At 41.2% G+C, this 24656-nt stretch overlaps 1 protein-coding gene across 3 annotated transcripts in view; it reads right to left on the bottom strand.

Annotated features, from left to right (window-relative positions):
- Positions 1 to 24656, bottom strand: part of efl1 (elongation factor like GTPase 1) — a 289931-nt gene that overhangs the window by 224317 nt on the left and 40958 nt on the right. For all 3 annotated transcript variants that reach the window (XM_033622163.2, XM_078162279.1, XM_078162283.1), the window contains exons 9-11: positions 22461 to 22597; positions 22227 to 22349; positions 21063 to 21162 (exon numbers count right to left, since the gene is read on the bottom strand). In XM_033622163.2, the coding sequence (XP_033478054.1) occupies positions 21063 to 21162; positions 22227 to 22349; positions 22461 to 22597 (360 nt within the window). The remainder of the gene's footprint in view (positions 1 to 21062; positions 21163 to 22226; positions 22350 to 22460; positions 22598 to 24656) is intronic.

Raw genomic sequence — 24656 nt, 5'->3', positions numbered from 1 at the left:
AGCAATAATGGTTCTGATCAGCATTTGCGTGTTTCTCTAGTATCATGGCAGAGTGTTACATATTGTGCAACTAATTTTATAAATTGTGGATCTTCTCCCAGACATACTTTTAAGAATTCATCACATTTTTTTCCCTGATATGATGGATCTGCTCCAGTTATCTGCTGCTCGCTCTCACTCACTCACTCACTCACTCACTCACTCACTCACTCACTCACTCACTGCATGTCACTAACTCGGCTTCTTCTCCAGAGCCTTTGTGCTCCACTGTCTTGCAGGTTAACTTATATCACAGCTGTGCCTGGATAGTGTGACGTGTGTGCTTGTGCTGCTGCCGTGGTCCTGCCAGATGCCTCCTGCTGCTGCTGTTATCGTTAGTCATACTTCTACTGTTATTATACACATATGATTATTGTCACACACGTATACTGCCAGATATTAATATATACTTTCAACATATTGTACCACAGTAGCCAGAACTATAATATTATTACTTTCATTAATGTTGTTGTAAGCTACTGCCATCACCGTCTGTCCTGCATCTCTCTCTGTCTCTGTCTCTCTTTCTGTCTCATTGTGTCATATTGATTACTGTTAATTTATTATGTTGATCTGTTCTGTACGACATCTATTGCACGTCTGTCTGTCCTGGAAGACGGATCCCTTCGCAGTTGCTCTTCCTGGGGTTTCTACCATTTTTTTCCCCCGTTAAAGGGTTTTTTTGGGGAGTTTTTCCTTATCCGCTGCGAGGGTCCAAAGGACAGAGGAATGTCGTATGCTGTAAAGCCCTGTGAGGCAAATTGTGATTTGTGATATTGGGCTTTATAAATAAGATTGATAGATTGATTGGTGTCACCAATTTAGTACATGCCCAAATGTCTCTTCTTCTGTTCCTGTGTTATGATGTTGAATAATGGCCAGAAAGGGGTTTATGCAGAACATTATGATGTCAAGGTGAAGCTGACCATTGACCTTTCGGATATTATGTCATCACTTAATCATTTATCCTATTAGACATTTCTGTGAAGTTTTTACATAATGAGTGCATGAATTCCTGAATTATGGCTCATGTTTTGTGAGGTCACAGTGATTTTGACCAAATCAGTTCCTTCTTCAGTTCTAATGGACGTTTGTGCCAAATTTGAGGAAATTGAGGAAACTGCCATGTTTGTTTTTACCTTTACCTCTTTACCATTTACCTGTGCTTCCCAAAGCGCGGCAGAAATCTCGCGAGAACAAGCAGCAACAGCTGGAAGGCAGAACCGGACAGTAGCCTGAAAAGTTCATTCATTTATTTTATCAAAGATTTATAGAATAATGGCTGACTTTTTGCCAGACTTCGACTTTGTGGAGGAGGAATTTGATTTTGCACAGTTTGATGGCCACCCTTATTTATTTGAGTCAGAATACACTGACGAAGAGCTTCGTGAAATTGAAGAACGGAGGAGGAGAGAGGCACAACAGGTGGAGGACGACAGGGGAGGAATGGCTGCTGCAAGGCTGCGTAGCTCTGGAGATTGGTGGTGTAACGTTACCTGTGAATGCTGTGCCCCAGTGCCCACAGAAGAGGAATGCCTCTGTTGCAAGGAATGGGACCGGTTGCAGCCTTAGCTAAATGGTACAACAACAAACATGGCAGCACACCGGTAAGGTAAGACAACACGTTTACATGTTGTTTTCTCTATGTTCTCTGACATTTATCCTAACGATATGAGGCGGTCTTTGTGGAAAAAAAGCTTGTTTAGTGGACTAACTTTGCACTTGAAAGGATGCCCTTTCATTCACGTTTTAACAGGTCTGACGCTATGGCTGTATCTAGGCTAACGGCTAACATGCTAACTATTATTTCTATGTCACTAGTGACTTGAAACAAATTTAGGACGATAGGAGATGGGTTGAAATAAACCGAAATTTCCCTTTAAGTCACCGCCTGACCGTCTACTGATTGGTCACACTAGCCCAGTGAAAGCAGCAGAGTCAGTCTTGGCTGAACCCTTGATGAGCGAAACAGCCTACATGCACGCAGGAACATGATGTAATTTCCGCTGAAATGTCAGGATGGCTGTAGACATCCGGCAGTCATTGAATGCTGCTACTGTGCTATGCTAGCGACCTCACCGCTCGCATTGGTCAATATTTGCCTTGTCTTTTCGTTGTTAACTTGTGTTGTTTTACTATTTGCGTCTCCCTCTACATATAAACATAACATGTAAGTGAACAAAACTATCTCTTCAAAAACGCAAGGACAGCAGTTCAAGCTACCACTGCTGTGTGCCACTCTGCACAGCATCAGCGAGGTGTAATTCCTACCTGAGCTTTCACACCTTTCCAAAAGATGAACACTTGCAGAGACGGTGGGTTGTCAACATCAAGAGAGATCATTTTACCGTCACGAATAGTTTGTGAGTATGTTTGTGACACTTTCGATCTGTTGATCTAATCGAGCCTCCCACTCCGGCTGGACAACAATGCCTGCAACCTGGAGCCCTCCCTGTTCTTTTCCATTGGAACAACTACCATCCCCCAACCCCACGACCTGGAGTTTGGGAAAGAGCAGAGCGACCAACTAACACCATCCCAACAAAGACGCAGGCTGACGTCCCAAAAGATGATGACCCCCCCATCTCAGTATCCTCCTGACCATGATTACTGCGCCATACCGTGCCTGCTGCGCTGCACCTGTCCCTGAACGAAAAACGAGGAGCTACAGGATGAAATAGCAAGGCTCCGAAAACAAATCAAGGAGTTGACCATCAGCCCCAAGACCTGTTTGGAATGGTCTTCTGCCTCTGATGAGGACATAAGATTTTTTACCAAGCAAATAAAATATCCACTGTCTTTGTCTGATATGAAGTGTTAGAGCCGTAGAGCAGTAGCCTAAGCAGAAAGTAACAACAATATTATCTGGGTGGAGATGTGTGGTCCTGGTCCTGACCTTAGTTCTTAAATGTCCCAGAATGTTGTATAATAGAGATGACAACAAAGATCAAAGGATTAACATATTTGCAATTCAATGCTGAATTTTGACAATTAACATAGGCTAAAGCATGCAAGGCTTGTCTTGGTTAAATCAGAGATGATCTGAGTGATGAGTGGCAAGGGACAGTAATGTCAATCTGGCAAGCTTGAAAAAGTCTGAAACAGCTCACGTTATCTATCTGAAGACAATGCAAGTGTTATACACCAGTGTTGGGAGTAACACATTACAAAAGTAGTGCATTACAGCAATGGATTACTTTTTGCTGTAATGCGGTAATGTAAGGTATTACCAATAAAATTTCAGTAATATGTAACGAGCTACTTTCTCACTAACTTGACACATTACATGCACATTAGCTGACTATTTCCTGTTGCTAGAATTCAATATTGAGAGGCTACATTTGCAAAATGAACATACTTCCCTCGAATTATGGGCAGAGGCGCTCAGTCAAGTGGCCATTGGGGCCTACTGCACCTTCCACAATGTATAAACTAGGCTACGTTTTTCCATCTTAGGATTCCTGGGCATACTTTAGATTATTTGGTGAAAAGTAACTCAGAAGTAATGCATAGGCAGTGTAATGCTTTACAATTCAGAAACGGTAATGTTGTAAGGTAACTAATTACTTCCAAATGACAATAATATGTAATGTATAATGCATTACATTTTGGAAGTAACTTGCACACCACTGGTGTACACAATACAGCTCAGTGAGTGGCACAGGACAGTGAAAAAATTGAATTTCCCCTCAGGGGGATTAATAAAGTATATAAAATTAAAAATTAATTAAATTAATGGACGGACCCTCTCTGGTGTCTGAAATAAAGATGAATTAATGATATGATTTAAAGAAGAATTAATGATTAATGAAGATGACTGAATGAATGTCCCACAGATATGCAAGTCACGCCCACCTGATGGCCTTTTGGAAGCAAATATTGTACAGGTTACAAGAGCACGGAGTGTAGCAAAGACTGATCAGGTCCCTCACACTGCTAATGCAACGGTAAATGTTTTCCTGTTGTCCTTACAAAGCATATCATCATTTTCAAATTAATCCTTTACTCAGAATAACTTGTGCAGGTCACAATGTATTTCTTGCAATTAGGTATTAATAAAATAAATCTTTTTTTTTTTTTTTTTTCAGAATCTTCAACCCATTGACAAGTTCTTCCTGTTTATGAACTACCTATCATTGGGACTGATGCAAAAGGATTTGGCCCACAGATTCAGAATGCATCAGTAGACTGTAAGCCGCATTATTAACACCTGAGCTAACTTCCTGTACACTGTATTGGGGGCTGTGGGTATTTGGCTAGATGAGGACACTGTGAAAGCTCACCTGCCAGATGTGTTTCAGGACTACGCTGACACTCAAATCACTTTAGATTGCACCGAACTGCGATGCCAAACCCCAAATTCAACACAACATTCAAACATTTAAACGTCCAGCTAATTCAGGACATGTGTGCTATAATTTTATACATTTCTAGCATTTATACTTTTTATGATATTAAGCATTTCCCATAATCATAATCACAATCACAATATGCAATGTTTTTTTTACTTTTATATGTAAAAAATAAAAGAATACAATAGCAATACAATTGAATAAAATGACAGATTTTTTTTTTTTTTTTTTTAAATGCTTGAGTTCATAAATGAACATTCAGTTGAGTTTAGATGATAACATTCTAGGGGCACACTTGGGAATGGGGGTGCATCCTCATGCATGACAACACTGTTAGATGGAGATGGTGGGTATTGATAGGACAGTACACTGCCAGCTTGTACCTTCCCAAAGATGGAGTCCACTAGTGGCTTATCAGCTGAGATGTTCATTTTGCAGATGAGTGGAAGAGATCCTGGCTTCATTCCAGCATAGGCAGGTCCAGGGTTGAGGGTGGAGGGGTCTGGGAGCTCACCGCTGTAGCCCTTGTAAAGTGCAGATCTGAAATAACATAACGCAGTCAAAAACATTTTAACAACATACAACATACAACACATTGCAGTCTGTTAAAGGGCAATTTTATTGTAAATAGACCCATAGCCCTGTTTGAGGTCACAGCGGGCTGTCCATAGAAAAAAGAACGAGAGTTATGGACAGGTAACTAAAGCTGACCTATAGGGGCATAGAGCCTCAGCTTTACTTCCCTGTCCATAACTCAGTCTATGTTGTGTCAAAGTTTCTCATTCTTCTTCCTATGGACAGCACACGGTGAGCTCAAACAACAGGGCTATGGGTCAAATTACACCAAAATTGCCCTTTAACCAGAACAACTGGCTGAGAGTCACGTAATGTCATCTGAAGTACACAGAGGCAAAATTGAACGGATTTTGAAGAGAGCAGGGTCTCCAGCAACAGCAATAATGGAATAACATTCTCATTGGACAATCAACAGCATTTATTATTACAACACAGTCTGCATATTAAATTTGATGCTACATACCTAACTCCACTGGCTGTTGTAGCACATGGTTTGGGCTTTTGACAGCCATGGCATCCATGGGTCCTGGCCTCACCCCCTATTTATTTAAAAGGTGGTGTTAGAAAAGTGACTGGTAAAGTGTGATACAAGCAATGAAGCATTAAATACTGAAATGATACAAACCATTGTTTGTGGTTTATGCCAATTCGGCTCCGTCTGCATGCATTAAAGAACAGGAGGGACGACAGACATGCCACATTCGGAATAATGGGCTGTCTGGTAAAGCAATGCAACTAAGTGGTTGCAGATTCCACAACCAGCCACACAAGAGCAGTAGCTGTTTACCAGCACAGCTGGTTGTGAATCATGTAATGTCATCTGAAATACAAAGAGGCAAAAATGAATGGCTTTTGAAAAGATGGTCTCCAGCAAAGGCAATAAGAGCAAAATCTGTCCTGTCATGTTGTTAGTGGTGCAAGCCACGCGTGTACTGTCTCATGTAACATTTGTGCTGCTCTGCATGACTCACCTACTGTCTTGCACCACTTGGCTATACTATCTCACTCTTGTGCAGTGTTGTGCATGAACTAGTAAGTTCAAATACAATAGTTCAATGAACAAGCTCATGTTTCTGTGAACTATGACTTGAACATATTTTCAACTTGAACTTCATTTTAACTCCAGATAAAATGTTTAAACATAGGAGTGCGGCTATGTTTTGCATGAATGAAATAGGCCTACAAAGGACAGGACAGTAGGTAGATAGTGCAACATAAAAGGCCAGTGCCACCACCAACAGAACAGTGCAGGTTTTGCTTCTACTGCTTCTTGAAGAGTGTCATCAGGTATATCAGTTAATAGGTATAATAGTTGGAGCCGTATGTTAGTAAAGAAGTAAAGATGACAGGACAGCTTTGAGTTAGAACATGCAGTTTGAAGAATAGCTAAGTAAGTGGACTATTTTCTACTTTTGGAACCATAAAGGTAAGTAAAAGTACGACTATGATAATAGCTCGAATGGTAAAACATCTCCCATTTGTTTACTATATACCAAATAGCCTATATGGCTTGTTGATTCCCACTCAGCTACTCTGGAACTGCATTTGGCTACCAACATCTTTGCCTGTGGTTATCAAAGCTCAAGTGAAGTAACAGAAAGGGTAAAACTTGTGTTGAACAAACCTTTGAACATGTTCAACCGAACTTTGAACGTGATACTTAACAGAACTCTGAACGTGAACATGTCATTTTAACTAATCCTACTCTCAGCTGATGTGGCGTCTCTGCTTTCTTCATTGATCTCTAGCAGTGAGCCCTCACTGTGATCTAGTTAGATCTATTTTTGCCTGATATTTTCATCAAAAATACAAACACGTTAAAAAAATAGCCATTTCTAGGAACATGATTAACCTGTAGCAAGACGGATCATGACTAAAAATCACAACAGTCACAGTACTAGACTCCTAGCTCAGGCTAGCTGGAATTAACTTTACTTACCTTCAAAATTGCAGAGGTAGGAAGAAACGTAAAACTTGAATCTTTTTTCAAGTTTACTCTGTGGTGTAGTGGCTGATGCTCAGACAATACGACAGACGTCGTTAACCATAAGTTCTAAAAGGCAACTTTAGAGAAGACTCCGCCATGATACCGGCACTTCCGCATTCAGAACGCCGCAACTGGAAATATCATAGCACCCTTACACCAAATGCGGAAATGATGCGTGCATGGAGCCTATTGATTTTACGAAGAGGTAAGAAACTGAGCGAGACACGTTGGAAAAGTATTAATTAATGCTTTATGTGAAACATACAGCCGTATGAAAAGTCTGGGCACCCCTGACAATTTCCATTATTTTCATTTATAAATCATTGGGTGTTTGGATCAGCAATTTCATTTTGACATGGACAGCCCGCTTCAAATCATCCCACAGATTTTCAATGATATTCAGGTCTGGGGACTGGGATGGCCATTCCAGAACATTGTACTTGTTCCTCTGCATGAATGCCTGAGTAAATTTTGAGCAGTGTTTTGGGTCGCTGTCTTGTTGAAATATCCAGCCCCTGCGTAACTTCAACTTTGTGACTGATTCTTGAACATTATTCTCAAGAATCTGCTGATATTGAGTGGAATCCATGCGACCCTCAACTTTAACAAGATTCCCAGTACCGGCACTGGCCACACAGCCCCACAGCATGATGGAACCTCCACCAAATTTTACTATGGCTAGCAAGTGTTTTTCTTTGAATGCTGTGTCCTTTCGCTGCCATGCATAACACCCCTTGTTATGACCAAATAACTCAATCTTTGTTTCATCAGTCCACAGCACCTTATTTCAAAATGAAGCTGGCTTGTCCAAATGTGCTTTTGCATACCTCAAGTGACTCTGTGGCGTGTGTGCAGAAAAGGCTTCTTCCGCATCACTCTCCCGTACAGCTACTCCTTGTGTAAAGTGCGCTGAATTGTTGAACGATGCACAGTGACACTATCTGCAGCAAGATGATGTTGTAGATCTTTGGTGGCGGTCTGTGGGTTGTCTTTGACCGTTCTCACCATCCTTCGCCTTTGCCTCTCCTTTGATATTTTTCTTGGCCTGCCACTTCTGGTCTTAACAAGAACTGCATCTGTGGTCCTCCATTTCCTCACTATGTTCCTCACAGTGGAAACTGACAGCTGAAATCTCTGAGATAGCTTTTTGTAGCCTTCCCCTAAACCATAATGTTGAACAATCTTTGTTTTCAGGTCATTTGAGAGTTGTTTTGAGGCGCCCATGTTGCCACTCTTCAGGGGAGATTCAAAGAGAAAACAACTTGCAATTGGCCACCTTAAATACCTTTTCTCATGATTGGATACACCTGTCTATGAAGTTCAAGACTAAATGAGCTCACCAAACCAATTTTGTGTTCACATTAATCAGTGCTAAGTAGTTACAGGTATTCAAGTCAACAAAATGACAAGGGTGCCCAAATTTTTGCACAGCCTATTTTTCACATCTGATTTAATTTCATACAACTTAATATTGCTACACTGAAAATCTTTGTCTGGAAAATACCCCAGTACTCAGCTTTTATTAGAAAATGAATGGCATGCCACTGTGATCATTTTCTGTGAAGACAGAGTAAATTATTATGCAGTCTCAGAGGGGTGCCAAAACTTTTTCATACCACTGTAAAACTACAGTGTGGTAAAAGGAGAAGAGAACGCCACCTGTATGTTTGCACAGTGGGCCGGACACCGTGTGGTTTTTTTTTTTATTCTATGCAGCTTAACTGCAGTAGGAGTTCTACTACAAGTATAGCTCTCTAGCTTAATTATTTTGGTTAGTTATGAGTGAAGTTGTGATTTTGAAACTAAAGTGAACTACATATGTTGTACCACAGAGATTGTGAATTAGAGCATTAAGTTGAATTTACTAGCCTTATTCTATGATCGATATTGTTCATAAAATTAGCACATGTAATTTTATCTTGACCTCATTCATTGATCAGGTTTATTTATATTGAGTCCACATAAGAAAAGCTGAGACTTCACAAGACATTTCAGAGCCATCAGCGAAGATTCCAGAAATTTTTAGATGATTTCAGAGAGAATCTTTTCCAGTACTGGATAGTGAGCCCAGCCCATGAGATACAGAAACTGTCAGGGGGCGTAGCCATCATTTCAGAAATTAGGGGGACAAATTGTTCAGAGTCTATTGAGTGTTTTATCATCCTCTCATATTAAATTGCACCTCTCTTTGGCGGCTAAAGAACCACATAACCCCAACAGCCACAGTACAGCACCAGGGGACCGACTTAAGTTCTTTAAAATTATATACTATCAAAATCTATAGTTTTAGCTGCCACACTCTGGTTGAGTTGACACAGAATGACCCTCAAGCATCTACAGGGTAAGCAGCCAGATAATTAAGTGCCAAATACCTGCCTGGTTTCTCCCTGTCCCTCTTCTATCTACTGTAATAATATAGATAATAAATTTGCAAAGCAAAATTTATAAATAGAATTAAGAATAATAGTCTCAGCCAGTTATAATCTCTTCTCACCTGTGAAGACCCTGCACAATCATCCTTGCTGGTCCACTGTCTCCTCCCTGACCCTGCTCTTTATATTGTAGCAATAAAGATTAAAAAAATATATGCAAAGCAATAGTGAGCACAAGTTCTGTGCAAAAGAAAGGAGTGGGTTTATTCCTGGCATGAAAGTAGCTAGCAAGTGATTTAACATAGGTAACAATAACATTAGTATTCTTGTTAACAAGCTTAACTTGATATATTGGCATCTACTAATTAGTCATCATTTAGCTAACATTATCTACATGCAACAGCATTACTCAGCTTACACGGTTTGTTTGGAAGAAACTGTGCAAGGTTTTTTGCTTCTTGCTGGCTGGTTTGCTGCACATAGTTAACACAGCAGCAGCACTGGGCAGCAGCACACGTCTCGTCTGTGTGCGACTGATTCAGATCACAACAGGACAGCATGTGTTTTAATCTCTTACACAGACGCCGATGACATCAGCATGCTGGCTGACTCTGTCGTCTGTGGATATTCCCATAGGATAGTTGTAATAGAACTAGCGCTGGCTCCCAGCGCCAATGATGTGATTGGATCCAAATCCGTGTACTTCCGTACTTCCTCGACCAACAGCTTATTATCTTTGCCTTACACCCGACTACACAATTGCTGTTCCCCGAATTGTTGTCCATAGTACAACAGAAAATATCCGGTACTTATTTTTCGATGACAGGAATAACTCTGAACAAACCCGACAAATATCCACAACTTTCTTCGGTGTAGTAGCCTGAGCCATGACTGACTACATTACGAATCTACATCCCAGTACTACGCACTGGTAGGATTGAACTGAACACACACATACCTCTTCAAGGACAGAGACCATACCTACCTTTGGATTGCAGACTGTGAGTGTTAAATAGATACTGAACAATAGACCCAGGTCTGTCTTTTTTTTTTTTTGTGTGCACAGTTTATTTTTTTATTTTTTAAGTGAATTTGTGGAACAAATGTACATTGTATTTGAACTTACATGTGGGATTGCTATTACCCTGTTTAAATATTTTCAACATAAGCTGTTAAAATCTACAGTGGCATCCTGTGGTACTGCTTCGCTATGGTTATCCATCCTCTTGGCTCCCATCATTCCTGAAATCTTCAGAGTCTGGTCCAATCTTTACAGTTAGAGCTAATATTCCTTTTAGAGTTGGGCGGTATCCAAAATTTGTTACCAATAAACCTTCCTCACATTTTCCCGGGGTATAGGTATTACAGTGACTAATTAAAAATCACTTTGAAGGGCTCAGAGGGAGCTGCCAAAATGTCAACTTGCGCCTACATCGTTCAGAAACAGGATAGCAAACATTACATAGGCCTAAAGCTGCGTTCACACCAAAATTCGCGCGTCAAGATTACATACAAAGTCAATGCAAAAACGCGATTAGACGCGAATTCGCGCCAGGCGGCGCGATGGACGCGTCTAGCGCAACACAATGGACGCGTCTAGCGCGACACAATGGACGCGATAGAGGCGTCTAGCGTGGCGCGATAGACGCGAAATTCGCATCCAACGCCTCAACGAACTTTTGAGGCGAATTCGCGTGAGATTCTCCCGACGTCACTGGCGTGTGTCAACAACTGGACGTTGTGTCAACAACGTCACGCCAGTGACGTCGGGAGAATCTCACAACAATAAACTGCTACTCACCGGAGACAGATGAACAGACGCTCCGCAGCTGAAATGGAGCGCCTGTAGTTGGTGTCCTGCCGGGAGATCCTGGCGCCAACCCTCACCAACAGGTCCTCAAACTGGGCCCCAGTCAGCCTGAAGTAACGCTGAAAGCGGCTATCATCCAGACGGAGTTCCTGGAGGAGGTGGTGAAACTCGCCGAGCTGGATGCGCTTCTGCAGGATAGGGTGAACCCAAAAACGACGCCGTTTGGCCCTCCGACGCATCTGGGACTTCCAGAGCAGGTACAAAGCAGCGATGGTGGTTATCTCAGCCATGGTCGTCAGTGGCTACCCGGAGCTATATGATACTACGTGTCTACTCTACAGAGACCGCAACAAAAAGGAGCAGGCTTGGGTGAAAATCGCCGAGGAGACTGGTCTACTTGGTAAGTTCTGTAAATATATGTCTTTAATTAGTTTGCAGAATGGTTATACTATGAACGTTAGCACTAGCTTAGCTCCAGTTAGCACAGCCGGCTTCCCCGCTACTCGCACGAATGACGCGATAACGCGAATTAAATGGTCCAGCGTCCACACGTCACTCGTGTTACGTGTGAGTAATTCGCTTCACTCACGCCCGATGTGAACGCAGCTTAAGAATACTGAAAAATAACAACAAAACATGTACAACATTAACAACTTTTATTAACAAATTGTGAGTGCAAATACAGCAGTCAACCAAACAGAATGAATTGTCTGTGGGCTACAGTCCACTTCCAAAAAAGTAACAATAAATAACAACAGCAGTAATGATAATGTGTGCTATACAGCGTATCCTCAGACCGCAGCGGGTAAAGTCTGCTGGTTTATTTTTAGAACCTATCAACATAAATCAAATAAATTAAAAGCACAGCGCTACAGCATCCAATACTAGGGCTTATCAAATAAGAAAAACAGAACAATAAATAAGGCATAACCGAAAATGGGCGTATATAATCCTATTCTGAGAAGCAACGGGAAATAGCCTACTGTTCGCTGGTTTATTTTTAGAGCCTACCTTTAGTTTGAAAAGTTCACCCTCTCCAAGTCTGAACTTTTCTGTCCGTCAGAACAGCCTACTCCTCATTGAAAATGAAATAAAAATAAAGTATAATAATAACTATAGCAGCATCCTATGCTTCAAAACTATTCAAGGTTTTTCGCCAGAAAAACCAGCATGTTTACTTTTTCGAGCTGGAGCAGGGCACGTAGTGGATTGACAACTTTGGCCGCGGTGCTAAATACCCGCTCTGATGGAGAGCTTGTGGCACAAACGCACAGGTAATTTTGGGCAGCCCTCGACATCAGAGGAAAACACCTGGCTCCATCACATTTCCACCTGAGAAGGGGGTCTTAATCTCCCTGAATAACAGGCTCGCGACAATAGGCAGTTATCTCTGCTCCTGCTCGCTCCTGTATGGTGCCGACCGGACCTGCCACCGCATCGGCTCTTCTTTGAAGGACACGGACCAGAGTTATCTGTTTTTCGGTGGTCTTGTTGTGCTCCTCCCTCCTCCACTCTGATGGCCACTGGACCTGCTGCTGCTGCTTGCAGAAGTTGTGGGGTTTTTTTGCAACCAACTCGCTTGATGTGCGGCTTGCCATCTTTTCTTCTCTTTCTCACATCTGAGCTGTCACGTGACGACGTCACATCCAAAAACTTTATCAAATGTCATCTCCTGACAACAGTTAAGGGCAGTTATAAGAGAAACATTATAGCCTACTATTAGTTTTAAATTGTAATAGTAGGGCTGGGCGATATGGCCTAAAAAAAAAAATCTCAGATTTTTTCACAAAAAATCCGATTCACATTTTTTTTCCCCTCCTAGTTAAAAAAAAAAAAATTGCAGCCTGGTAGCACATACCTGGGGTCCAAAACTTTCAGCATGTGAATAAACCCCAGCTTTTCCACGGTAGCCTACAGTATATATAGGCACCATATCTCTTGCAATATACATTGCGACTGCATCTGTGATCGCTCTCCACCGGACCCCTTTCTTATCATACGGCAGTGTTTCCCCTACCATTATATTGGATCACAACAGAAGTCATTTAAGGTTACCTTTCCTATAGAACAGGTCTATACCTTGTCCTTTTATTAAACAAACTAAATAGCCTTATGTTACAGGCTGAGCCTGATGTGTGTGGCTTGTGTGTGTGTGTGGTGTGGAGCTGTGTATGTGTGTAGTTGATGTAGGAGGTATGAGACGTTATTGCGCCGGGTGTGGTGTGTGACGTCAGACGGATGCGCCCCAGGAAGAAAGTGAGGCATGCTGCATGTGCTATGTTGTTTGCATCGAGCAGCCACAGTGAAGAAGCCTACGCAGTTCTGCATGCTGTTTTTGAGTTATTTCCCTCTATGTAAAAGTCAGACACTGATGAGAGAGGCTGTGCATCATCCCTGCAGTGCTGAAAATAAAGTGCCGTTCTTTAACGCAGACGAAGTCCCGTTGTTTATGTGTTGTTGCCATAACGAGTTAACACAAGCTAAAGGAGCTAATGGTCTTCGGAGGTCCCTTTACTACGGTTCGGGGGTCTGGCAGCTTGGCGTTGATAACACTTATTCATCTTATTTACACAACGGCATGTCCTTTATGTCCCTACACGGTGCGCGTCTAAAATCCTCCTCTGCTCTCTGTGTCGCACGGCGGAGTTCAGCCCTGATGTGCACACGCACACACACAGGTGAGCACGCACACACAGACACAGACACAGGTGTGCACACAAAAGCGCTGAAGAACTCGTTCCCTTTCTTGAGAAGGAGTTCTTCCCCGCTCGCTGCCATGTTGTTTGTATCAAGCGCGCGGGAGGGAGGGGTGAGCCCACTCTGAACTACCGGAGCCCAGCGTGGAGCGGTGGTGGTGGATTTTAAATAGAAACTCGATTTTCATTAAAACAAATCGGCCTAAACTGCAAATTCGAATTAACCGATAAAATCGATTTATCGCCCAGCCCTATGTAATAGTATTAAATTGAAAAACTCAACCACACATACGTAGGTGCTGGACAAACACTAATTATTTTGGCATTAAATAAATTATATTTAATATTATATCTGGTCCCATAGGACTATATGGGCGGCAGATTTTTTTAATGACGGTAATGAAACTGATACCGTTGCTATTTTTAGATACCGCGGGATACCTTATTACCGTATTATTGCCCAACCCTAATTCCTTTCGTCACACAATACTCAGTGGTAGCACATACTGGTTACAATATACTCTCTTCAAAAAGACCATAGTGATGACAGCAACACAGCTGCTCACAATGGGCTTGAGTGACGGTATCCAACACAGGGTTCAGCTCCATGATGACAAACCACTTAAAACAGCCCATAATCTGCCCCTGACAACAGCAGAAGCCCTGCCCACTCACTGGGACTGACTGCACCCCTCTTTTGTATAAATCTGATACAAATGGGGCCACAGCCTGACTTCAAGATTCCAAGAGGAAACAACAAAAGAACAAACCACACTAGATGACGGCCTGGTATTATATCTTCAAACTGCACAAGTTAACTCACTCAGTAAAGCTCACTTCTCCCACATTATTTCCTCCAAAACTAGAGAGACAACAAACCTAAAGCAGATCATGCTAATGTGAGTGTTATCATTGTTTTGGGGTTTTTTTTTAGTCAAGTATCTAAATAAATACATCACTATGTGGAGCATCCAAAGCTTCATGCGTCCCCTCAGAACACAGTAAAGTCACTGCTCTTTTCCTTGAGAGGTCAAATCAGTTGCTCACTGGTAATAATGGGAATGCCAGGACTTGATTTTTGGCTTTGCCCGTTGTGGTTATGAAGTTACCAAATACTGAAGCTGGACGATTGCAACCACAAGCAGACCTTTTTAATGTTGTGAAAAGAGAGGAAAAAGTGTGCTGGAAAATACAACAATGTTTTAAAATAAAAGCAGTTTTCAAAATAAACACCATCACTTTTTACCATCAAAGGATTTTGATATTTTCCACTCTGGCTTGACTGTATGGAAATGTAAGCAGTGAGCATTGATATTCACATGTATGCCACAGTAGGTCCCTGATCACACAGAAAGTGTTTTAGCAGCTGGAGGCTGCTCACTGTAATTGTTTTTATTGAGAATGAAGCTCTTGGCTCGCTGTTTTTGCATTGCTACTCGACTTGTGTTTCTGTGTTTTAGGCCCCTAGCCTTTTTTCCGCAGTGCTCTGAACTGAGTTGAAAAAAGTTCAACTCAGAGCAAAACAGCGCTCCACGTCATCTTCACTTTTTTCCCATTGTCCAGTCAGATGATTTGAGAGGCAGGCCCTCTGTGGTGGTTATAACAACAAGTTAACAGTTGGTAAACAATGGAGGAGAAACTGGTGGTACTCCCCATGATCCACCATCTTTTTTTTTAGGGTCTCATGTACTCACACAGATCTCCGTTTCCCTGTGCCCAACAAACTATTCACTAACAGCCTCTCACACTCAACCAGAGCTACAACAAGTACCCTCTGCCTGTCCATTTTAGGAACTAGAAACTAATTACTGTAAAAACAAGTGAGTAGTTTTAGCTAGCCAAAATAAATGGTAGTTGGATACACAGGAAGGTTAGCGCAGAGCCCTTGAATGTATAATTCATAATAATAATATGAATAATAATCATAATTTGTCTATAGTGTGCCAGGGCTGACGTCAAAACCCAGAAGTTTAGCATCGCGCTGGTTCCCGGAAGAGAAAGTGAATGTGATTTTTGCATTGCGTTTTGGATTATGTCAGAAAATAAGCTCTGTGGCTAACACAAGTTTATGATACTTACAGGTTTTGTTCAGCAAGATAATCCTCACATATGAACACCTTTTATACCGCATTTGAAGCTTAAATGCAATAGCCAGAAGTAAAAAGCTAACGTTAGGCTTTAACAGACTACATGACTACTCCACGGTCACATGACTCTTTACGTCACCGCCACTAAGCTTTCAACTGATTCCGGCCGCTTTATTTTAAAAACATTGTATAATGGGGAAATCGGACTGTTTAAGCTAAATAAGAAGCTGTAATGGCGGACTGCCAGCACTCTCGCCTGTTCGGGGGTGATGACACTTTTATTGTCCCCAACAGGGTTTGTAGTCGTATTGAGCAACTTGTTAGCAACTGCCTTTTTTACGACACGTAAAAGCTTCAAAATTCACAAGTAGGGTATGTACTGACGTGTTTTATGTTGTAGAACAAAACCGGAAACTCGCTTAAGCTTTTGTTAACCACAGACCTTATTTGAGGCATTTTACCAAAATCCCATTCAAAAAACGTATTGACTTTTAGACGAGAGAACCGGAAGTGCTAAAAGCACTAACGGCGTTCCGGGTTTACTGGCACACTCTATTCTGCAGCTCTGGGTTAGGGTAAGGAGGTGATGGGGTGGTTGCCTGGCAACAATAACAAGGCGTAACAACTACTTTTCTACTAGTGGCATTCAATTAAAAAATAATAAATAAAGATGGTACGCCTTGCATTTTGCAACCTGAAAAACTCTCTCTGCGTGATCAGGGCCTCAGAGTTTATTTATTCAATGTTAGATATGAAGACAAACAGAGCCTTCTGTCCATAGTTTCACCCGTATTTTTGCATATTCTCTGAAAGCTTACACATATGGACAAAACATTGCAGAACCATCGGATATCATGGAGGCAAAGTAACGTAGTTAAAGCGAGATACAACAGTAGGAGACGACAAAGAAATTTAAATAATGGCAGAACATAGCGAACTGATAATAGGAAAGAATTATCCGTCCATGAGTTGCGATGTAAATAATGGCCGCACAGACCACCTCTGTCGACAACACTGCCTCCGTTTAAAAGTACAATATTATGACCTCCTGCACTGCGGCCTCATTTGTTGTTGTGGGAAACTTTTGACTCCGTCCTCTACTGTCATCTGTTGGCTGAAAAAAATGACAAATGGAAGTATGATAGCAGTGCCATTTGCATTGTTTGCAACAGACATCTATTTTTGTATGTAAATGGAGAATGGGCCATAAGTTTAAGGCAAAATGTATATAGCTCTAAAACAACTTTTAGTTGTCATGATGGAGAAGATTCTTGTTATTAGGGATGCAACGATATGGATTCTTTCAACAGATACTAATAACTGATAATTACCTGCTTCTCATAGCCGATAAACCAATACAATAACCGAAAACTTCACATTTTTGTATTTTAAAAATAAGTGTATAACCTGTATGTACACCTAAGGGTAAGAAAGGCTAAACTGTAGTGCGAAAATATGAATTATTTATTATTCCATAGCTCTGACCAAACCAAATCAACCTGACATCACTCTTGCTAACTCAACAAAATTGATTCACCTCACACACAGTCCTTAAGTGCTGTGTCTAACCTGTGTCAGGTGATCGGACATCAGACCCTCGGCACAATCCTGTTGTCTTCCTCTGTGACAGATGTCCACACTGCAACATGTATTGCTGCAGTTGTTGTTCTTCTTCTCTGTGTTTACTGGCAGCTTGCAAACCAAGTTTAAAGGTACATGTACAACTACCCACTATGTCGGGTGTGTAGATGCTACCCTCGTTAGGTCAATGAAAGCAGCCTGGCTTCATATTATTGGCACTATTTATCAGCTATAGTTTTGATTATCGGAATGATGCATAATTATAAAAAAATGTACCATTATCAGCTGATAATTTATCGGCCCGATATATATTGCGCATCCCTACTTGTTATCGAAGGAGTTCTCGCTGTAAATCTGTGAACACTGGACTGCCCTGCAGGTCTACAAATGTATAATGAACATTAACAACATGGCATGCTTAGAAGTCATGATAAAAATGAAACCTGCTCTTTGTCCATATGGCAGAAAAGTTTGACGCAGAGTTGATTTAGCCATCTGCAAGCAATTCTGAATATTTTTCATCATGTTCAGAAATAGTGCCAAAATGATTATCTCCATACCCTAAACATGAGAAGGCAATGATTTTTATCCATGGCCATTTCATTTGTTATTCTGTCCACTGCGTGTGCGTGACTGCACAGAGTAACAGATAGCTAAACACTAGTTTTGGCGTTGAATGATGACTCAGACGTTTAAGTAAGTTGAGGCTGTTTACTGTTGGTCTTTGTACATATATATATATATACACACATATATATACAGTACAGGCCAAAAGTTTGGACACACCTTCTCATTCAATGCGTTTTCTTTATTTTCATGACTATTTACATTGTAGATTCTCACTGAAGGCATCAAAACTATGAATGAACACATGTGGAGCTATGTACTTAAGAAAAAAAGGTGAAATAACTGAAAACATGTTTTATATTCTAGTTTCTTCAAAATAGCCACCCTTTGCTCTGATTACTGCTTTGCACACTCTTGGCATTCTCTCCATGAGCTTCAAGAGGTAGTCACCTGAAATGGTTTCCACTTCACAGGTGTGCCTTATCAGGGTTAATTAGTGGAATTTCTTGCTTTATCAATGGGGTTGGGACCATCAGTTGTGTTGTGCAGAAGTCAGGTTAATACACAGCCGACAGCCCTATTGGACAACTGTTAAAATTCATGTTATGGCAAGAACCAATCAGCTAACTAAAGAAAAACGAGTGGCCATCATTACTTTAAGAAATGAAGGTCAGTCAGTCCGGAAAATTGCAAAAACTTTAAATGTGTCCCCAAGTGGAGTCGCAAAAACCATCAAGCGCTACAACGAAACTGGCACACATGAGGACCGACCCAGGAAAGGAAGACCAAGAGTCACCTCTGCTTCTGAGGATAAGTTCATCCGAGTCACCAGCCTCAGAAATCGCAAGTTAACAGCAGCTCAGATCAGAGACCAGATGAATGCCACACAGAGTTCTAGCAGCAGACCCATCTCTAGAACAACTGTTAAGAGGAGACTGCGCCAATCAGGCCTTCATGGTCAAATAGCTGCTAGGAAACCACTGCTAAGGAGAGGCAACAAGCAGAAGAGATTTGTTTGGGCCAAGAAACACAAGGAATGGACATTAGACCAGTGGAAATCTGTGCTTTGGTCTGATGAGTCCAAATTTGAGATCTTTGGTTCCAACCGCCGTGTCTTTGTGAGACGCAGAAAAGGTGAACGGATGGATTCCACATGCCTGGTTCCCACTGTGAAGCATGGAGGAGGAGGTGTGATGGTGTGGGGGTGTTTTGCTGGTGACACTGTTGGGGATTTATTCAAAATTGAAGGCACACTGAACCAGCATGGCTACCACAGCATCCTGCAGCGACATGCCATCCCATCCGGTTTGCGTTTAGTTGGACGATCATTTATTTTTCAACAGGACAATGACCCCAAACACACCTCCAGGCTGTGTAATGGCTATTTGACCAAGAAGGAGAGTGATGGAGTGCTGCGGCAGATGACCTGGCCTCCACAGTCACCGGACCTGAACCCAATCGAGATGGTTTGGGGTGAACTGGACCGCAGAGTGAAGGAAAAGGGGCCAACAAGTGCTAAACACCTCTGGGAACTCCTTCAAGACTGTTGGAAAACCATTTCAGGTGACTACCTCTTGAAGCTCATGGAGAGAATGCCAAGAGTGTGCAAAGCAGTAATCAGAGCAAAGGGTGGCTATTTTGAAGAAACTAGAATATAAAACATGTTTTCAGTTATTTCACCTTTTTTTGTTAAGTACATAACTCCACATGTGTTCATTCATAGTTTTGATGCCTTCAGTGAGAATCTACAATGTAAATAGTCATGAAAATAAAGAAAACGCATTGAATGAGAAGGTGTGTCCAAACTTTTGGCCTGTACTGTATGTATCCGAAGTTCTTGCCAAGCCAAAATTCTGCCACTTGTGTGAGTCATTGCCAAATGTACACCTAGTGGTCTATCATATCATCCACAAGAAACAGATCAGATTAGATTGCCCCTTTTGCGCATGAAGAGTTAAATACACAAGTAATACTGAGCGTGAGTGTCAGATGCTGCCAGAAAAGGATTTACAGGTGTTGTTCTAGGCATTGTTATGGCTGTGTGCCATGTAGTGGGGTGTTCAGTGTTAAAGAGCACATTCATAAAAACACCAGTGCTATTAGAGCAATCAGCATATAATGTCTCTGTATTTTCTCTCAGGCTATGCTCTTTCATTTTCTGATCTTATGTCCGCTGGCCATTCAAAGAAGCTGGGGGAGGTCCCTGTTACTGCTGCAGGATCATTGGTCATGTTGGTATTGTTGCCATATAAAGAAAACTAGTGCTATATGTTCATTTCAGCTGGCTAGCAAGTAGGCAACATACTATCAAGTTCATTAATTGTTGCTTTCAAGCTCACAGTGAGATTCCCTACCTGCTCTGGGAGAACCAATAAAGTAAAATAAAAACTGTCTTCTTTTTGATGAACTTGTGTTAACAGCTGAGGCTCACACTGAAGGAAAAATTTACAGCTAGTGTTGGCTGTAGTAACTAGCTAGCTGGTAACCTGCTATACTTTGCAAGATGAAAACTACGAAAGTGCATTGCATTCACTGAATTAAAAAAAAAAAAAAAAAAAAAAAGAATTCCGCCTTATCATCTTGTCAGTAGCTTGCTCATTCATAGATATATATATAGACGTGAAACCCCGTCAGGTGTGTCTTTGACATCATTTACAACTTTCACAGCTGTTAGTTTGTGGAAAAGCCCTCAGCAAATCTCTTTTACATATTTTTTCACATATTTACCAGTGACCTATAGCATTAATATGCACACGTCAAGGTTGTAATTTCAATAGCTTACTCATTTGTGAATTTATTGGCATTATAGGACTTCTCATGTGTCTGCGACATTCTGTCACATTTTTACAACTTTCATAGCCTTTAGTTTGTGTGGAAGGTCTTATTAAATGTATAAATTAAAACATGACGTATGAGACATATCTACTGGGCATTAGGTTAGAACAGGACTGCAGCAACACACACACACACACACACACACACACACACCCCTTACCTTTGTCTGTTCTGGGGCAAGGCCTTGGTGTCTACAGCAAACATCTTTGACACAAACACGATGAGTGGAGCGTCTTCCCCCCTTGAACACTGGAGGAATGCTGGTAAGGAGAAATAGGAAGCAAACACACATCTGAAATCACTGCACAAGAGCGAGCTAAAAGCCAAAATGTTAAAACCAAGGCTTTACCAGGGCAAAAAGGGAATGAAATACTTAATTCAAACAGCATTCATTTGAGACGACACGAGACAGTCACACAATAATTTATATTTTCCTTTTTCACACAGAGGACTAACAGCATTGTGCAAAACAGTTCATGACAATCAGTGGTGTGTCCATATTTGAACTTCCAAAACATCTTCTATCTTGTGTGCTCATCAGCACACAATTGATACAGTCCTGTAAAAATATTTAAAGTTGCTGTAAATGTAAATCTAAATCTAAAATGAAAAATCGAAAATAAAACTGAAATAAAAATAAAACTGAAAAATAAAACTGTATGAACTTATCTGCTGACCAAACAAACAGGCTAAGCAAGGCATTTCAAACGTCCCTCTCCCCAGCAATATTTTCCAGCTCCTCCTGGAGACACTGATAAGTTCCCAGTTCAGATGAGATATATAATGCCTCCAGCATGTTCTGGGTCTGCCGCGGGTCATTCTACCAGTTGGTCACGCCCACAAAAGCTCCACCGGAAGGTGCCTAGGAGGCATCCTGATCAGAACCTCCTGACTGGCCCCCTTCAACACTCACACCGTTCAGTGCTCCAGCCCTAATAATAATTCCTTCAGTTTCAGTAGGGTCCTCACACCACTTGGTGCTTGGGCCCTCATAATAATTTTCAATATTTTAATAGGGCTTCCCACAGCCATTAGTGCTGGGCCCTAATAACAATAAAGGTGTCTAAATCAGTCAATAAGAAACTTCTTATAGGCCCTTTCCACTCACCAGTTTTTGAGGACCTCATGTTTCATTTTAGTGATGCCTGAATCTCTCCAGACCTGACTGTTTATAAAATGCTGATATTAAAAAAGGGGATTTTGTATTATATTGTCATTGACCCAAAAGGACATAAAAATGGAGGTCGGCATTAACTCAGTACTACAGATCTGGTTTGTGTGTGTGTGTGTGTGTGTGTGTGTGTGTGTGTGTGTGTGTGTATACCTCTTTTCAGCTCTTGCGTCTGTTCTGGTAACGAGTCAAATCGTCGTGCTCCGACACTCATCAGTTTCTCCACCCTCTCTGCAGTTATGTCTACAGGACTAGGAAGTTTCTCACACACCATTGCTGCAGTCTGTGTTAAAGAACACTTGGGACCAAATGCACAAACATCTCCAACTAAAGCACCAAAACAAGCACAGGACGTGATAATGGATAAAGACACAAGACAAAGGATACAGAGGACAGCCTGGGACACAGGTAACCACTGGCTACAGATGGCAGAGAGGAGGACTTTGGGATCGGAGTGACGAGAGTCCCTGGCCATCACCTTTACCCCCAGTGATGTCACTACCTTCTCCACCTTCTCCTTGTCTCTAGTCACAGAAACAGATTAGACATCTTTACAGACAGACCACAAGGCATAGAGGGTAACACAATCTGCCATGTACCTTTTTATTACAGCTATTTTCATTTCATTTCATTTCAGCTATATCATGTCCACCAAAAAGGGTCATTGCAGAATATGATCCAAGCTTAAGCAATTGAGTGAGTTTGAAGGGCTGAGACTTTAAGTCTGGTTTATCAACCTGGCATTCCCTTAAATGTGGCCACTGTGGCTAGTGCAACCTATACACTTAAATATGTTGCTTTGCACAAGTCCTCATTTACCTAAACCTTTACAACTGATGTGGCAAGTGCAAAGTTAGCATGACCCATAGTGTGACAATGGCCACATTTATGGGAAATATGCCAGGTTGATAAGCTAGCACTAGTCAGTCTCTCCAAGCTAGCTGATGTGCCAATGTGACAGAGTTAAAGGTGCACTCGTAGAGATAAAAGTATTTGTGACTTTTATCTCTACGAGTTATTTCTATTTACTGTTATTTCTAATGTTTGATGTGGAAATTAGCTTGCTGCACATTGGCTCTTCTGTACCTCCTGGGTTTCTGTAGCTCCTTCTGTCTGCGCTTCAAAGTGCCGTTTTGCATTGCTGGGGCTAAGTCGCATTGTAAAATGCTGCTGCACTACTTTATTATTTACTCTGTAAATGGAGCAGTTTATGTTGTAATCTTTTGAGGATATTGTTAACGGTTTAACTGTCATGTTAGCAGCTGTTTTGTGTTGTGTTGACAGCTAATATACATTTTGTAGACGTTTTTCATTTTTACTGCCATTTGTATTACAGTGAGCCGCCTTGTATCGTGACTAACATGGCACTGCAGCTTATAACACCCAATTTCTGGTGTGAAATGCTGTTATCCTGTGTGTTTTGAGGTGCAGAGATATGTGTCCAAAAGGCAATTAATGTGCCATGTTGTCTTGTCTATGTTTTTGTTTATTTAATGTAATCATTTTCACTGTCTCTGTTCATTTTTCACCCCACATACACTTATATACTTTGCCCACCAGGTGTCAATGTTTTTTCTTTTGCATGAACATGTATTGTTCTAACTTGAATTAAGTGTTCTCCAGTAAATTGCAATAGCTCTTGGATAATTATGTGTATATAATGTAGTGTCAAATTGTTGTATACTTGAGCTTAAAGGAGAAAATGTAGTTTGACAGTGCCGTTTTACATCGCTGGGGGAGCAGAACTTTAGAAACAGGTGACTAGAAGGCAATTAATGTGCCATATTTTCTTCTGCAGGAGAAAATAAATGCCAGAAAATGATATCGTCGAGTCATCATCTGTCCATGCCCCATCCACATATGTTACACTAGCACACTAGAAATCCAACCAAATGTCTTTAGTAGAGCGTGGATGGTAAAACACAGCTAATAGACTATTATACAGTCCCTCCAGGATCATGCGACCAAAAACCCTTGAATTTGCAGCCAATTGTGTCAAAACTTGCGATGAAAACTGCGACGTTTTTATGTGGGAGGTTTTTGCGGGAAATTGCGGCAAATGACAAAAATTGCTGCGAATGACAAAAGGAGAAAATAATGTGATTTTTTTTTTTTAAATTACTACCTCCAAAAAATAAGTCATGTAATCACTTGCTATAATAATCATACCGAATATCACAAAAATAGCTGCAAATGTTTTTTATAGTTCTCTTCTTTAGTTTTATTTAATTAGTTTCAAAACATGGACTCCAATAATGTTGCAAAAAATCCTGAGTGAATATTGTTGCTCTCAAACCAGACAATGTGACTCTACAACATGTAAGCTACATCTTCTGTAAACACATATTGTATGTATTTAAAAAGTGCAAATTCTTATGTCAATACAGAGTGTCTCTCCATACTGCAATGCCATTAGTGCATCTAATGACGCCTCTGATGACGTTTCAAATTATGTCGACGCGCGACGACTTCTGGTCAGCCAGAAAACGGAGAAAAATCGCGGGACTTTTGAAAAATTGCAAGCCCCCACAAATATTGTAGACTTTCGTTGAATTTGTGTTAATTATTGCAATTGCAAAAATC

Source organism: Epinephelus lanceolatus, chromosome 2 (genome assembly GCF_041903045.1).
Source record: "Epinephelus lanceolatus isolate andai-2023 chromosome 2, ASM4190304v1, whole genome shotgun sequence".
NCBI classification, from domain to species: Eukaryota; Metazoa; Chordata; class Actinopteri; order Perciformes; family Serranidae; genus Epinephelus; species Epinephelus lanceolatus.
The sequence above is the reverse complement of the archived record's forward strand: the minus strand, read 5'-3'. Positions and strand labels throughout refer to the sequence as shown.